At 38.1% G+C, this 15774-nt stretch overlaps 2 protein-coding genes across 12 annotated transcripts in view; one reads left to right on the top strand and one right to left on the bottom strand.

Annotated features, from left to right (window-relative positions):
* The window catches only part of LOC131517092 (uncharacterized), a 63439-nt gene extending 51064 nt beyond the window's left edge, over positions 1-12375 (bottom strand). For 6 of the 9 annotated variants that reach the window (XR_009264384.1, XR_009264382.1, XR_009264381.1 and 3 more), the window contains exon 1: positions 11879-12365. Coding sequence is in view for 3 of the 9 variants with exons in the window: in XM_058738815.1 (XP_058594798.1) it covers positions 11879-12161 (283 nt within the window). In the remaining 6 variants the exon portion in view is untranslated. Of the gene's footprint in view, positions 1-11878 lie in introns of all 9 variants that reach the window. The other 3 variants (XM_058738818.1, XM_058738815.1, XM_058738816.1) reach the window with 3 other exon arrangements.
* Positions 12376-12471: 96 nt separating this feature from the next.
* Positions 12472-15774, top strand: part of SRP54 (signal recognition particle 54) — a 71182-nt gene continuing 67879 nt past the window's right edge. The window contains exon 1 of one of the 3 annotated variants that reach the window (XM_058738809.1): positions 12472-12673. The gene's annotated coding sequence lies outside the window, so the exon portion shown is untranslated. The remainder of the gene's footprint in view (positions 12674-15774) is intronic. The other 2 variants (XM_058738804.1, XM_058738805.1) reach the window with 2 other exon arrangements.

The following is a 15774-nucleotide window of genomic DNA, read 5'->3' on the forward strand; positions in this document are numbered from 1 at the left end:
TGAAAGGTATTTAAAAATACATCTCTTCTATGTTGCTCATTGCTGTCTGCAAAACATCGGATATTATGGATGTTAGATTGCATTTCCATTGTTAAACCTTCACTGATAGTTACATTTATGTAAATCATGCAAATTCTCTTTGTAAATACAGAAGTGAAGTGTAGGCATAAAATGTTCCTGCCATTTGGGTAATGGCACTATGCAGTATTTATGTAAGAACTAATGACAAAAATATATTTTACATATCCCTAGCCATAAATTTTCTTTGCAGTAAAATATTAATTTTACTTTATTAATATTATAGAAGGGGGCTTAAAACAAGGCTAAAACAACCTGTATGTATGACAATTAGCCTTTTATTTTGTAATCTTTTATTTTGATTTCAGTATTTGTTTTGGTTTCTTAGAAGAGTATATGAAGCCTAATTATGTTGGAGGTGAGAGCTGAATAGCTTTTTCCTGAAATGGCACGATATACTTTCCACTTTGGAGAACACTCAATTCTGAGATTCCTGATAGAACCAGATTTTTTTTCCAGCTTAGCAGTGGTTTAGAAGTGGAGGAATCCCAGTGCCTTTTAGGATGTTGTGTGGTTTCATTTAAAAAGCTCCAAATTGTTTTTGGATAATAGAATTTATGGTTTTTGTGTCACAAATTATTTGGACCTAAGTTCATATTTTTTGTTTAAAAGCTACTAAAAATGTATTCATTAGCAGGAAGAAAATAACTCCCACATACTACTGAAGTAGGAAATACAATTAAAGAAAAATATATACTGAATAATGTTTTTACATTTCTACATTTTTTGCAACTTTAAGGATATTAAGTAACTCACTTTTTATATTTTTAAGGACAGAACTTAGAATAAATCATAATCTTAGCGTTATAAAATTATGAAGTAATGGCTAAATTTTTACTTCAGTATTAGTGAAAAAGTGATCACTGGACAAAGTGTTCAGGACAAAGATCTGAATTCCAGTGTGATTTTTGCCCTGTGTTCTTATTTGTTAAATATGGGTCATTGATAGACAACGTTATTGATAAAGCAATTAGGGGAAATGATATATGAACTCAAAGACATTTGTTAAATTACTTGGAAGTTTGTACTCCATACTAGATTTATGTTTGTTTTATTTTTTTTATTTTTACGTTTTTTATTTATTTTTGGGACAGAGAGAGACAGAGCATGAACGGGGGAGGGGCAGAGAGAGAGGGAGACACAGAATCGGAAACAGGCTCCAGGCTCTGAGCCATCAGCCCAGAGCCTGATGCGGGGCTCGAACTCACGGACCGCGAGATCATGACCTGGCTGAAGTCGGACGCTTAACCGACTGCGCCACCCAGGCGCCCCTATGTTTGTTTTAATATCAACATGTTTAAGGGGTGCCCAGGTGGCTCAGTCGGTTAAGCATCCGACTTCGGTTCAGGTCATGATCTCACAGTTTATGGGTTGAACCCTATGTCAGGCTCTGTGCTGACAGCTCAGAGCCTGGAGCCTGTTTCAGATTCTGTGTCTCCCTCTCTCTCTGCCCCTCCCCCACTCATGCTCTGTCTCCCTCTGTCTCAAAAATAAATAAACATTAAAAAAAAAAAAAAGGAACATCCTACTAAAGAATGAATGGGTTAACCAAGAAGTTAAAGAGGAAATTAAAAAGCATATGGAAGCCAATGAAAATGAAAGTATGACAGTCCAGATCCTTTGGGATGCAGCAAAGGAGGTCATAAGAGGGAAGTATATAGCAATCAGGCCTTCCTAGAGAAGGAAGAAAGGTCTCAAATACACAATCTAATCTTAAACCTAAAAGAGGTGGAAAAAGAACAGCAAAAAATTCTGCCCCAAACCAGCAGAAGAAACGGAATAATAAACATTACAACAGGAATCAATCTTGAAATCAAAAAACCAGAAGAACTGATCAATGAAACCAGGAGCTGGTTCTTTGAAAGAATTAACAAAATTGATAAGCCCCTAGCCAGAATGACATAAACTCCTAGCAAGATTGATCAAAAAGAAAAAGGAAAGGACCCAAATAAATAAAATCTTGAATGAAAGAGGAGAGATCACAACCAATACTACAGAAATACAAACAACAATAAGAGAACATTATGAACAATTATATGCCAATAAATTGGGCAATCTGGAAGACTGCCCAATGGACAAATGCCTAGAAACATATAAACTACCAAAACTGAAATAGGAAGAAATAGAAAATTTGAACAGACCCATAACCAGTGAAGAAATTGAATCAGTAATCAAAAACCTCTCAACAAACAAGAGTCCAGGCCTGGATAGCTTTCCAGGGGAATTCCACCAAACATTTAAAGAGTTAACACATATTCTTTTGAAGCTATTCCAAAAAATAGAAATGGAAGGAAAACTTCCAAACTCATTCTACGAGGCCAGCATTACTGCGATTCCAAAACCAGACAAAGAACCCACTAAAAAGGAGAACTACAGAGCAATTTCCCTGATGAACATGGATGCAAAAATTCTCAACAAGATACTAGCAAACCAGATCTAACAATACATTAAAAGAATTATTCACCACGATCAAGTGGGATTTATTCCTGGAACGCAGAACTGGTTCAATATTTGCAAATCAATCAATGTGATACATCACATTAACGAAAGAAAGGATAAGAACCACACATTCCTCTCAATAGATGCAGAAAAAGCATTTGACAAAATATAGCATCCTTTTTTTTTTTTTAACGTTTGTTTATTTTTGAGAGAGAGCGCGCGCTCGCACAAGTGGGGGAGGGGCAGAGACAGGCAGACACATAGAATCCCCACCAGGCTCCAGGCTCTGAGCTGTCAGCAAAGAGCTTGACGTGCGGCTCAAACTCATGAACAGCAAGATCATGACCTGAGCTGAAGTTGGATGCTTACCTGACTGAGCTACTCAGGCGCCCCTAATCCTTCTTTGATAAAAATCCTTAAGAAAGTAGGGATAGAAGTAACATATCTCAAGATCATAAAGGTCATATAGGAAAGACTCACTGCTAATATTATCCTCAATGGGGAAAAACTGAAAGATAAGCCCCTAAGGTCAGGAACATGACAGGGATGTCCACTCTCATCACTATTATTTATTCAACATAGTGTTGGAAGTCCTAGCCTCAGCAATCAGACAACAAAAAGAAATAAAAGGCATCCAAATAGGCAAGGAGGATTTTTTTATAATCAAGGTACAGAAATCGTATCCATTTCTTTTTTTTAAATATATTTCTTATTTAAATGTAAATACAGTCACAGAAACACATTAATTTTTGTAAATGTGAAAACTCTCTTTAGCTCTAATACCTGTAATCTCAATTTAATGTGTCCACCTTTGACTGTACCCAATTATGTTTTCTTAATTTTTTTTAATGTTTATTTATTTTTGAGACAGAGAGACAGAGCATGAACAGGGGAGGGGCAGAGAGACAGGGAGACACAGAATCTGAAGCAGGCTCCAGACTCCGAGCTGTCAGCACAGAGCCCAACGCGTGGCTCGAACTCACAGAACTCACAGAACTCACTGACCATGAGATAGTGACCTGAGCTGAAGTAGGAGTGTTAACTGATTGAGCCACCCAGGTGCCCCATATGCATTTCTATACACCAATAATGAAGCAGCAGAAAAATCAAGCAATCGATCTCATTTACAATTGCACCAAAACAATTAAATACCTAGGAATAAATCTAACCACAGAAGTGAAAAATCTATACACTGAAAACTATAGAAAGCTTATGAAAGAAATTGAGTAAGACACAAAAAAATGAAAAAACATTCCATGCTCATGGATTGGAAGAACAGATATTGTTAAAATGTTGATACTACCCAAAGCAATCTACATATTCAATGCAATCCCTATCAAACTAACACTAGCATTCTTCACAGAGCTTGAACAAACAATCCTAAAATTTGATGGAATCAGAAAAGTCCCTGAATAGCCAAAGTAATGATGAAAAAGAAAACCAAAGCTGAAGGCATCACAATTCAGGACTTCAAGCTGTATTACAAAGTTGTAATCATCAACACAGTTTATGGTAGTGGCACAAAAAGACACACAGATCAATGGAAGAGAATAGAGAACCCAGAAATGGACCCACAAATGCATGGCAAACTCATCTTTGACAAAGCAGGAAAGAAAATCCAGTGGAAAAAAGACACCCTCTTCAGCAAGCGGTGTTGGGAAAACTGGACAGCAACATGCAGAAGAATGAACCTGGACCAGTCTTTTACACCATACACAAAAATAAATTCAAAACGAATGAAAGACCTAAATGTGAGACAGGAAGCCATCAAAACCCTAGAGGAAAAAGCAGACAACAATCTCTTTGACCTCAGCTACAGCAAATTCTTACTTGAAATGTCTCTGGAGGCAAGGGAAACAAAAGCAAAAATGAACTACTAGGACCTCATCAAGATAAAAAGCTTCTGCACAGTGAAAGAAACAATCAGCAAATTTAAAAGGCAACTGATGGAATGGGAGAAGATATTTGCAAACGACATATCAGATAAAGGGTTAGTATCCAAAATCTATAAAGAATTTATCGAACTCAACACCCAAAAAACAAATAATCCACTGAAGAAATGGGCAGAAGACATGAATAGACACTTTTCCAAAGAAGACATCCTGATGGCAAACAGACACACGAAAAGGTGCTCAACATCACTCATCATCAGGGAAATACTAATCAAAACCACATTGAGATACCACCTCACACCTGTCTGAATGGCTAAGATTAACAACTCAGGCAACAGATGTTGGTGAGGATGCAGAGAAAGAGTATCTTTTTTGCACTGCTAGTGGGAATGCAAACTGGTATAGCCACTCTGGAAAAAAGTATGGGGGTTCCTCAAAAAATTACCCTATGACCCAGCAAATGCACTACTAGGTATTTAGTCAAAGGATTCAAAAATGCCGATTTGAAGGGTCACACGCACCTCAATGTTTATAGCAGCACTATAGACAACAGCCAAAGTATGGAAAGCGCCCAAATACCCACCAACTGATAAATGGATAAAGAAGATGTGGTGTATACACAATGGAATATTACTTGGCGATCAAAAATAATTAAATCTTACCATTTGCAACAACGTGGATGGAATTAGAATGTATTATGCTAAGCAAAATAAGTCAGCCAGAGAAAAGCAAAAAAAAATCATATATTCCATATATTCCACTCATATGTGGAATTTAAGAAACAAAACAGATAAACATAGGGTAAGGGAAGCAAAATAAGATAAAAACAAAGAGGGAGACAAACCAAGAGACTCTTAAATACATGAACAAACTGTGGGTTGCTGGTGGGGTGTTGGGTGGGTGAATGGGCTAAATGGGCAAGGGGCATTAAGGAGGGCACTTGTTGGGATGAGCACTGGGTGTTATATGTAAGTGATGAATCACTAAATTCTGCTCCTAAAATCATTATTACATTATATGTTAACTAACTTGGATTTAAATTTAAAAATAAGTAAATAAATAAAAATAAAATAAAAACTCTGTTAAGAGGATGAACAAATTACAGACTTGGAGAAAATACTTGCAAACCACATATATGTTCACAAAGGGCTTATACCTAGAATACATTAAGAACTCTCAAGATGACAGTATAGAAAAATACAATTAAAATTGGGCAAAAGACATAAACAGATATTTCACCAAAGACGGTATTGAAATGGCAAATAAACACATGAGCAGATGTTCAACAACCTAATGATATATCACTCAAATAACAGAATGGCTAACATAAAAAATATTGATAGGAGTGCCTGAGTGGCTCAGTCAGTTAAGTGTCTTGAGTCTTGATTTTGACTCAGGTCAGGATCTCATGGTTTGTGAGACTGAGCCCTGTGTTAGGCTCCACGCTGATAGCCTCTGCCTCTGTCTCTACTTGCCCTCTCTCTCTCGCTCTCTAAATATATAAATAAACATTAAAAAAAAAAATACTGACTGGGGCACCTGGGTGGCTCAGTCGGTAAAAGTGTTTGACTTCGGCTCAGGTCATGATCTCCCAGTCTGTGAGTTCCAGTGCAGCCTCAGTCTCTGTGCTGACAGCGCGGATCCTGGAGCCTGCTTCAGCTTCTGTGTCTCCCTCTCTCTCTCTGCCTCTCCCCCACTCACACTCTGTGTCTCGCTCTCAAAAATAAGTAAGTATTAAAAGAAAGAAAAAAAACTAATAGCAAATGCTGGTGAGGATGCAGAGAAATCGGATTACAGTATGTTTGTATTAACATAAAAATGGCTCAGCCACTCTGGAAAACAGTTTGACAGTTTCTATAAAACTAAAAATGCACTTACCATATGACCCAGAAATTGCACTCTTGAATATTATCACAGAGAAATGAAAACTTATGTTATCACAAAAATCCACACATGAATGTTCACAGCAATATTATTTGTAAGAAAGGCTTGACTGGAGGGGCATTTCAGATGGCTTCTTTACTCCTATGTCTGGTGTCTAGGCAAGGATGGCAAGAACAGTTACAGCCTGGTTGAGCATCTTGCTGTCCATAGGCTAGCTGGGATTCTTGACAGTTTGATAATCTCAAGGTAGTCAGACTACACATATGATGGTTACCTTCTCCCAGACCAAGCATTCCAAGAGAAAGAAAGTAGAAGTTGCAAGTTTCTTAAGTCCTGGATCTGAAACTGACATAGTGTCACTTCTGCCATATTCTATGGGCCAAAGCTGTAACAGAGCCCATTCAGATTTCAAGGTAGAGAATACAGATCAGACCTCTCATAGAATGAGGATCAAAGAATTTGTGGCCATTTTGTAAAAAGTTTTATAGAAGAATTTGTACAAATAAACTATACATATTTCAAGTGTATAATTATATAAACTTTGTCATATGGATACAGTCATGAATTTATCTCTACAATCAAGGTAGTGGACATATCTGTTACGCCCAAATGTTTCCTTTTGCCCATCTGTAATCCTTCTCCAATCCCTCCACTCACTCAATTGCCACAGATGTATTTTCTATCACTATAGATCAGGCTGCGTTTTCTAGTTATAAATAAATGAAATCATGCTGTATACAGTCTTTTTTAGTATGGTTGCTTTCACTCAGTATAATTTATTCACGTTGTTGGGCAAATATTTCTTTCCATTTATTTGCTAAGTAGTATTCCATTATAAAAATATACCACAATTTGCTCATCCATTCACCCATTCCTAATTGAAATGCCTCCCTCCTTCACTTGTTCTTGAGATACTGTACTGACTAGAAGCTGTATTATAATGCTGGATAGTAGCGATGAGTGCACATCTCTGTCATTTCTGATCTTAGGGGAAAGAACTCAGTCTTTTCAATTTTAAGAATGATGTTAGCTGTAGATTTTTCACACATGTCCTTTACCAGGTTGAGAATGTTCCCTTCTACTCCTAGTTTGATGAGAGTTATTATCAGGAAGAGGTGTTGGATGTTGTCAAATGCTTTTCCTGGTCTATTGAGGTAATAATATAGTTTTTCTTTTTACTGAATATGGTGAATTACATTGATTTTATAATGTTTTACTCATTTATTTTTAAAAATGTTTATTTATTTTGAGAGAGGAAAGAGAACATACGAACAGGGGAGGGGCAGTGAGAGAGGGAGAGAGAGAATCCCAAGCAGGCTTTATGCTGTCAGTGTGGAGTCTGATGCAGGGCTTGATCTCCTGAACCCTGAGATTGTGACCGGAGCCAAAATTAAGAGTCAGACACTTAACTGACTGAGCCACCCAGGTGCCCCTGATTTTATACTGTTAAAGCAATAGTGCATTCTTGGGATAAACCCAGTTATTCATGATGTATTATCCTTTTATATATCCTGCTCATTTTATTTTAAAAAAGTCTTTTTTCTACATTTATTTTTGATAGATAGAGAGAGACAGAGCACACGTGGGGGAGGGGCAGAGAGAGGGGGAGACACAGAATCTGTAGCAGGCTCCAGGCTCCAAGCTGTCAGCACAGACCAACGCGGGGCTCAAACTCACAAACCACGAGATCATGACCTGAGCCTAAGTCAGACCCTTAACCGATTGAGCCACCCAGGAGCCCCTATCCTGCTCATTTTATACACAACAATATATTAAAATACAAAAGTACTTTATTCTCTCTTTTTAAAAAATGTTTTATTTATTTTTGTGAGGGAAAGCGTGAGGGGGGAGAGGCAGAGAAAGAAACAGGGACAGAGGACCTGAAGTGGGCTCTGCAATGACAGCAGTAAACCTGATGCCAGGCTTGAATTCACAAACTGTGAGATCATAACCTGAGCCAAAGTTGGATGCTCAACTGACTGAACCACCTAGGTGCCCCAAAGTACAAAAGTACTTTAGAGAAAAGGATAATTTTTTTGTTTAAAGTTTATTTATTTTGAAAGAGAGAGTACATGTGCATGCACGTGGGGGAGGGGCAGAGAGAGAATCCCAAGTAGGCTCTGTGCTATTAGCACAGAGCCTGAGACATAACTCGATCTCATGAATCAAATCGTGAGATTATGACCTGAGCCAAAATCAAGAGTCAGACGCTTAACCGACCGAGCCACCCAGATGCCCCAAAAGTGTAATTCTTTTTATTTGATAGAAAAATTTTAAGAGGTACCAATTTAAGAAAGAGGTACCAATTTGCTTAGTATACCTTGTTAGTTTTTGAAAAAACAATCTATTTTTGTTACCTCACGTTCTTGGTAACTTTCATTAATTCATATGGTTTCAATGAAGATTAGAATATCTTTGTTATGATACTTCCTCAGTGGTAATGCAATATGGAACTGAAGCGGTATACTGTCTGACAAATGTAACTAGAAACCAGACTTTACTTTTTAGATTTGTGGGAATTTCAAAGAATTTCTAACAGCTCTGTAGCTGCTGCTCACAAACAGGTCCACTTATGGTCAGTGAAGATATACCTAAAATATAGGATACAGTGAAGCTTCTAAAAGCTTCTAGTCATCTACTGTTATCTTCTTTAAGCATTAAATATTTTTTGATGATTTTAATTTTCTTAGAGCAAACCCTAATTTTCTACCCTTTGTAATCTGATTCTTAATAGAAACTCTTTTGGGCAGTGTGTTTGACTTCCTCATTTGTATTTGCATATCCAAGAAAAATTCGGTGGCTTCAGAAGAGCATATGTTAACATACAGTTGTTCCAATGTACTTTTTAAAAATATGCCTACTGGGGGTCCCACTTGCAGTTCTGGCTCTCAGCTCTCCTCACTTAATGGATTGCAGTCACTCCTACACTTTGAAATCTAGATCAAGAGCCCATTTTATATATATACAGGAAATAGAAGAGAACAGATGTTCTGCCACAAGATCAGAATCAATTAGCTGAGGTCCTGCTGTATTTTTTTACTTCATTCATTCATTCATTCATTCATTTTGGGAGACGGTATCTTTGTGTGCTTTGCCCTTCAGACTTGGTGTATCCTTCCTACGTTGGTATTCATTTGTTTCCTAGATCTTTGGCCTAAGCTGTACCAAGGTAAAATGTAGGCTCCCATCTATTTTTTCTACATCTTCAGTTTATCAGGCATTGACATGTGCTTGGCTCTGCCCTGGTCCACGCTTCTAGTTCTACCAGCCTGATCCTAAATGACTCCAGGTATTGGTGTGATAATCCCACTATTCCTTCAGAGATCAAGAATATTATTCTGGGGTGCCTGGGTGGCTCAGTCAGTAAAGTGTCTGATTTCGGCTCAGGTCGTGGTCTCATGGTTTGTGGGTTCGAGCTCCGCATCGGGCTCTCTATTAGTGCAGAGCCCGCTTCAGATCCTCTGTCCCCCTTTCTCTGCCTCTCCCCTGCTCGTTCTCTTTCTCTCTCAAAAATAAATAAACATTAAAAAAGATTATCCTTCCTTTTGTGTATCTAAAATGATTATGATTTTACCTGTTAGCAACATGTTTTTCAGTTTCAATAAGCACTGCAAAACTCAAAACCAAAGCCATACTCAATACCTACTACTGTGTCTTGCTATTTCATTAAATAGTATAAAAATTCAAGGAGATTTACACTTATTAAATGTCTAAGAAAATGTCATACAAATAAGATATTATGCAAGTGACTTAATGCAAGAGATAAAAGATAATTTTTTTTTTCCTAGAAGAAGGAAATTAGTTAGGAAAATAAAAAATGGTTGACTGGAAGAATCTTTTGTGCTCTGTTTAGAGCCACTTCATAAAGTATACTAAGAATTTCAGCTTGGGAAGACGAGAAAGTTCTGGAGACAGATGTGATGGTTGCACAACGTAAATGTATGTAATGTCACTGAACTGTACACTTAAAAATAGCTTAAAATGGTAAATTTTATGTTATGTATATTTTACCACCTAAAAAAGGCATACTAATAAGTTCCTTTTCAAGATTTATGTTAAAACACTCCATTTAAAGCAAAGTGACACCCTCATTTCTTACAATATTCATGTTAATAAACATTCTCAGAAATTCAGTCGTTTTCTAAATCATTTAATAAATTGCATGAGCTCTCTGACTACAGGATCTGCTGGAGAAAGGCACAAAAAGAGTTTTTTAAAAAAGTAAAAATGTACTCTAAAGTCAGTGATCTTGGGTCTTCTTGTTTACAAAATTATCACCCAAAACATGCTTACAGGTTTTCCTGATTTGGAAAGATGGGGCTCTCAACTGATGTCTCTAAAACTGGAAATTTAGATTACAAATGATTCCACAAAACTGAAATCTTGAGGATAAGAATATTTTAGTAATTGTGCAATTGCCAGAACCAGGCAGTAGGTGGCATTTTTGTAGGCACTTAGGGCTTTTGGAATAAAAGAGAATGCAGAAAAAAAAAACGGAAACTACTATGGTTTTTATAATCAATCGGGATATGATAAATAAAACTGGCAATACAAAATTTAAATAAGGAGACTCAGCATATTTTGACTCAGCAATTCCTATCTTGAATCTACCTGTCTGGTTTTCTCCACTTTCTAAAAGGCTAACTCTACCAGTTTTCCAAGTTAATTTCATTTTGGCCTCTCATCTAAAATGATCCCCCCAAATGTGTAATAATAATAAAAATACCCAATCCTACTGATTGACTAATAACATCACAAAGAAAGAGAGTTCTAGGAAAAAAGTTAAGTTTGGAAGTTATCAGCACACATGAATATTTCAAATCATGAGTCTGGATGAAAATAAACACGGGAATCAATGTTTAAAGGTATAAAAGTAGCATGGTTTTTTGGCATTGTTCTCAAACAAGGAATATCCTGTTATCTTGTGCTTTCACCAGGCTTCACTTTGCCAAAGCAGTAACCATTCTTCACTAAATGGACCTAATTGCCACATTTCCTCGATTCTAAGTTGTGCTTTTTTGTATTATTAATTTTATTAACAGCTTAAAATCAAAGTCGTCACCCCCCAATCTCTCCCTTACCTCACCCTGGAAAACTGCTATTAAATTGATGGTCCATTTTACAACTGAGAAAATAAATGCACTAGCTACAGGTGACTTTGCTTGTAGGGTAAAAGCTTCCTACCCCACAGACTGAAACACCTTTTGCAAAGTGCTTTTTCAGGTAGTAACTAACCTTACTGGTAGTCACAAATTCGTGGGAGTAATGGCGGTGGGGAGGGCAAAACCCTCCACCCCTTCTCTTCTCTCAGAAAAGGATTAGGCACAAGGAGGTGGCTTGTCTGAAGTCTGCAGCACAATCACAAACAACCCAGGGCCAGGTCTTCCTGCACCCAATTCCAAACTGGACTCTGAACCTGCTAAGGTTTGAAATGTGCCCCCCGTCAACCTCTCCTATAGAGAGGAGCAGAGACCCGCACAGCGACCCCTAGGAGGCTTTCGGCCTCATGCTGTCTTGGGTCCCCAAGGTTAACACCTATAGTGTATCTTTGCCCCAACCACTTGCGTCTGGCTCTGGTCGCTTACGGGTAGTTCTCATCCACTCGAGCAGCGCTGGGAGGTCTGCCGGAGCCACCGTACGTAGCAGCTGCATTATTGCTTGCCGCGCGGAGCGGAATTCCATCTTGGAGCAGAAAACAGCGTCGGGGAAGGTTCGCAATGCGCACGCGCAAGCAGAGAGCGGTCTCCACTCCAGATCCGACACAGCGGAACCCGCCTCCCCGGGCTGCGAAATCCCTAAGCCCCGCCCCTTGTTGGTGTTCGCACGTGCGCCTGGGGACGAAACCCTACTTTGAATTGCATCTCTCATGATTCTCCTTTCAGCTGGCAGTGCACTGCCCAGTCACTTTTTAAGGTGACTTCTCGAGGCCGGAATTATTTCCTGAGATCGCATCCCTAGAGAACATCCTGTACTGCCACTTTGCTGCCGCAGTGATTGGGCAATAGGAAACGGAATGTCCCAAAGCCAGTCGAAGCAAAGAAACATCGCAATAAACCCTTTCAGCGAAAGCACTGAAAGTACGCAGCAGGTGCCCCGGAAGCGGAAGTGTATCCTTTTCATAAGAGGCTGGACTACGCCTAGTGGTGACGTTTCCTCATTGGGCGGAAGGTTCGGTGGCAATCGTCGGTCTTCCAGCTGGTGGGAGTTGGCGTCGCGGTGCTGGGCGCTGGAGCCCTAGTTTGTATAGTTTGGGAAGTCGGGCTGTGGGATCGCATCTGTCTGTCTGATCCCTGCTTTTCTTGGTTTCCTCCCACGTTGCGGGGGCCTCGCGAAGGAATCCCCGGCCCCTTTGGGCCACAGCGGTAGCGGTGCCTTTTGCGGTAAGTGTCTTGCTTTTTCCCGCCCCCGACCACGGACTGGCAGCTAGGGGCAGCCTCAGCCCTGCTTGGGGGCTAGAGACTCCAGAGGGAGTCGGCTTCTCTGGCCACCGACTCTCGTCACCGAGACTGAGGTGCGCTGGCCCTTTTTCATCTCGTGTGCCCCGTCAGAAGTTTTATTAAAGGATGCACTGTGACCCTTTTAAGTTGTCTTCAGATTTACCCGAGCCAAATTAGATGTAGGCAATTACAGGCCTGGCTCTTTGCTTTGCTCTCTTGATCAATAATTTAGATGTGGCTACTTCTCCGAAAACCTTTTGACGTGTACGAGATTTTATTTTTCCGTGTCCGTTGTGCTCGACACATTGTTCTGCATATAGTAGGCGTTCAATAAACAATACGGGATATCAGTTCAATGCCAATGGTGACTTCAGATATACTCATGGCTCTTTCTGTACATTTGACACTTTCTTGAAACTCTTTCCCCTATTGTCTTTCTTGCTGCTATTCTCACCTAGCTCTTTCATATGCTTAATTCAACAGAGTATTTACTTATTCCTATCTATAGGGATATTGAAATGAATGACACAAATACTGCCATTGAGGAGCTAACAGTACAGTGAGAGAGGCACATAAATATACATTATAGCAAGATGAGTAATGAGAAAGTTTAGTTAAAGAGCCATGATAGCTATGGGAACACAGATGAGATTGTTCAGGGGGATTTGTGACCCTGAGCAGGTTGCTAGTCCAATCCAGTCTCAGTTTCCTCATCTATCTAATAACTTATTATGGGGATGAAAGATTAGGTGATCTGTTCTGGGCAGTGTCTAGAATATAGCAGTGTTGGTGCCAAAGGGTAGAATTATTTCCCTTAAAACTCTTTCTCTTGATGTTTTCATGTGGTCAGTTAGTATTTTCTAATTTAATAAAAGCATCTTCAAGCCCTTCTTCAAACATATCTTGCCTCTAATTTCACCTAACTGGGAATTCTGGATCCACCTCTGGAATTTAATAAGATAAATATAAATGGTAGCTTTAAAAAAATTGATTTTCTTCTGTATGCTTTTGGAGAGGGTAAGGAATTAATAAGGGCTTCTATCCCTGTTAATTATTCTCAGTCTTTGTTGACTACTTTTTGTTGGCTCTTTGCCATCCCTGTAACCCAAATGGTCTTTCACAGTCTTCTTGAGAATTATCGTCTACATCCATGGCTTCCATGGCATTATCCTTGTATGCCAACCATTTCCAAACTTCTGTAACTTCTTTTTTTTTCCCTGTAACTTCTGCCTCATGAATGATATAGTTTTTTAGTTTCTATAAATTTAGTACGTCCAAAACCAAGCTTACTACCTCAACTTTCCTTTTTTTTTATTCTTTTCATTATTACTATATGATATATACATGTTTTTGACTCCTTGTTTCTACTTGAATTTTGTGATATTTGTATGTTCAATTTTTAAGGAATAAGAAAATGAATGTGCACAGTATCCAACTTTAGTAGAACATTACAAAATATTTAGTAGATGTGCTCAAAATCCAACTTTAGTAAAACTTTACAAATACAACATTACAAAACCTTACAGCCCCTGAACCTTTTCTGTATTAACTCTTTAATTTTCCAACCAGTTTCTCTTTTGCCTTCCATTCTTTGGTTAATGGCATCATTGGCCATCTGGTTACTGTTTGAGACCTTGGAGTCACTTTTGCCTTTTTTCCCCCTTCATTTTCCACAACCATTTGGTCATTATGTCCTGTAGCTTCTGTTTTACGGGCTTGACTTGAGCCATTTTGCTTTCTGCTTCCCTGGTTCAAGCCCACGTCTCCATTAGACTTTTGGGATAAGATTAGTGTACGTAGTCTCTTTGCTCTCAAGTTTTTCTCCCTCCAAAGTATTTGCTATTTGACTCTAATCTTTTTAAATTATGGAACAGATTTTTCTTTCTCTGTTTTTCTTTGAAGAATATTGCCTCATGCAATGGTTACTAAGCCTGGCTGTACTTAATATGTAGCCAGTGAAATTTTTCAAAATCTGATGCCTTGTTTCACTCTCCTAATTAAGAATTTAGATGAAGCCACTTCTGCCAACACCTTTTGATGTTACTATCCCTAGAGGTTGATTGAATATCTAATTTTTAGCTGATAGGTGTTAGCTAAACGTCGCTGAAATAACCCATTGCTTGAAATAGCTCATTCCTCCTCTTCCGTATTTTCAGTCTATGTTCAACTTCAGGACAAACTGTTTCCAAGGAATTCTTTTGACTTGTTTTAATCTTGGTAAAAGTTTACATAAAAATTCTTGTTATAATTGACCTGCTAGCCAAAAAAGTATCTTAAAGGAATGATTCTCATTGTTTTTGAACTGTTACCTCTTGTTGCTAATTGAGTTTTTGGTACGCCTTTTCTGTTATCAAACTATAAAGTGTCATGTTGTTGTTGTTTTTAGTTAAAAGGAATTTTAAAATTTGGAAACAGATTATTTTAATGAAGAGGGAATTTCCTGATACTTTTTGATGTAATTGAATATAACCTTTGTTGCAGAATTAAAGCAGGTAAGTCAGTGATGGTATGATGTATAATTTATCTTCTGAAGTTAATAGAGGAGTTTTGTCTGTGTTAAATTGATGTGATTTATTGATTTTGGAGTTAGAGCTTTTCTCATGCTGGGACAATTCCTGTAATACATACTAGGTGTTTGATGAATGAATAACTAAATGAATCCATGTGGCAACTTCATCTCAATCCCCAGTATAATATCATTGTAATTCTCACAAGGAGAACTTTGAAAAATAATTAATTTTACCTTTGACTTAAAAAATAATAGTCATACCAAAAATTTGTAAATTACAAAAAAGATGTAAATAGGAAAATAAAAATTCACCATCCAGAAATGATAAATGTTATTTGCTAACAGTTTTATTGAAATAAAATTCACATATCCTACAATTCACCTAAAGTATACAATTCAGTGCTTTTTAGTGTATTGACAGAGTTGTGCAATCATCACCACAATCAATTTTAGAACATTTTCATCACTCCATGAAGAAACCCCATACCCATTAATAGTCACTCCTCATTTTCCCCCAACTTCGGAGCCCTAACCA

Source organism: Neofelis nebulosa, chromosome 7, assembly GCF_028018385.1.
Source record: "Neofelis nebulosa isolate mNeoNeb1 chromosome 7, mNeoNeb1.pri, whole genome shotgun sequence".
NCBI classification, from domain to species: Eukaryota; Metazoa; Chordata; class Mammalia; order Carnivora; family Felidae; genus Neofelis; species Neofelis nebulosa.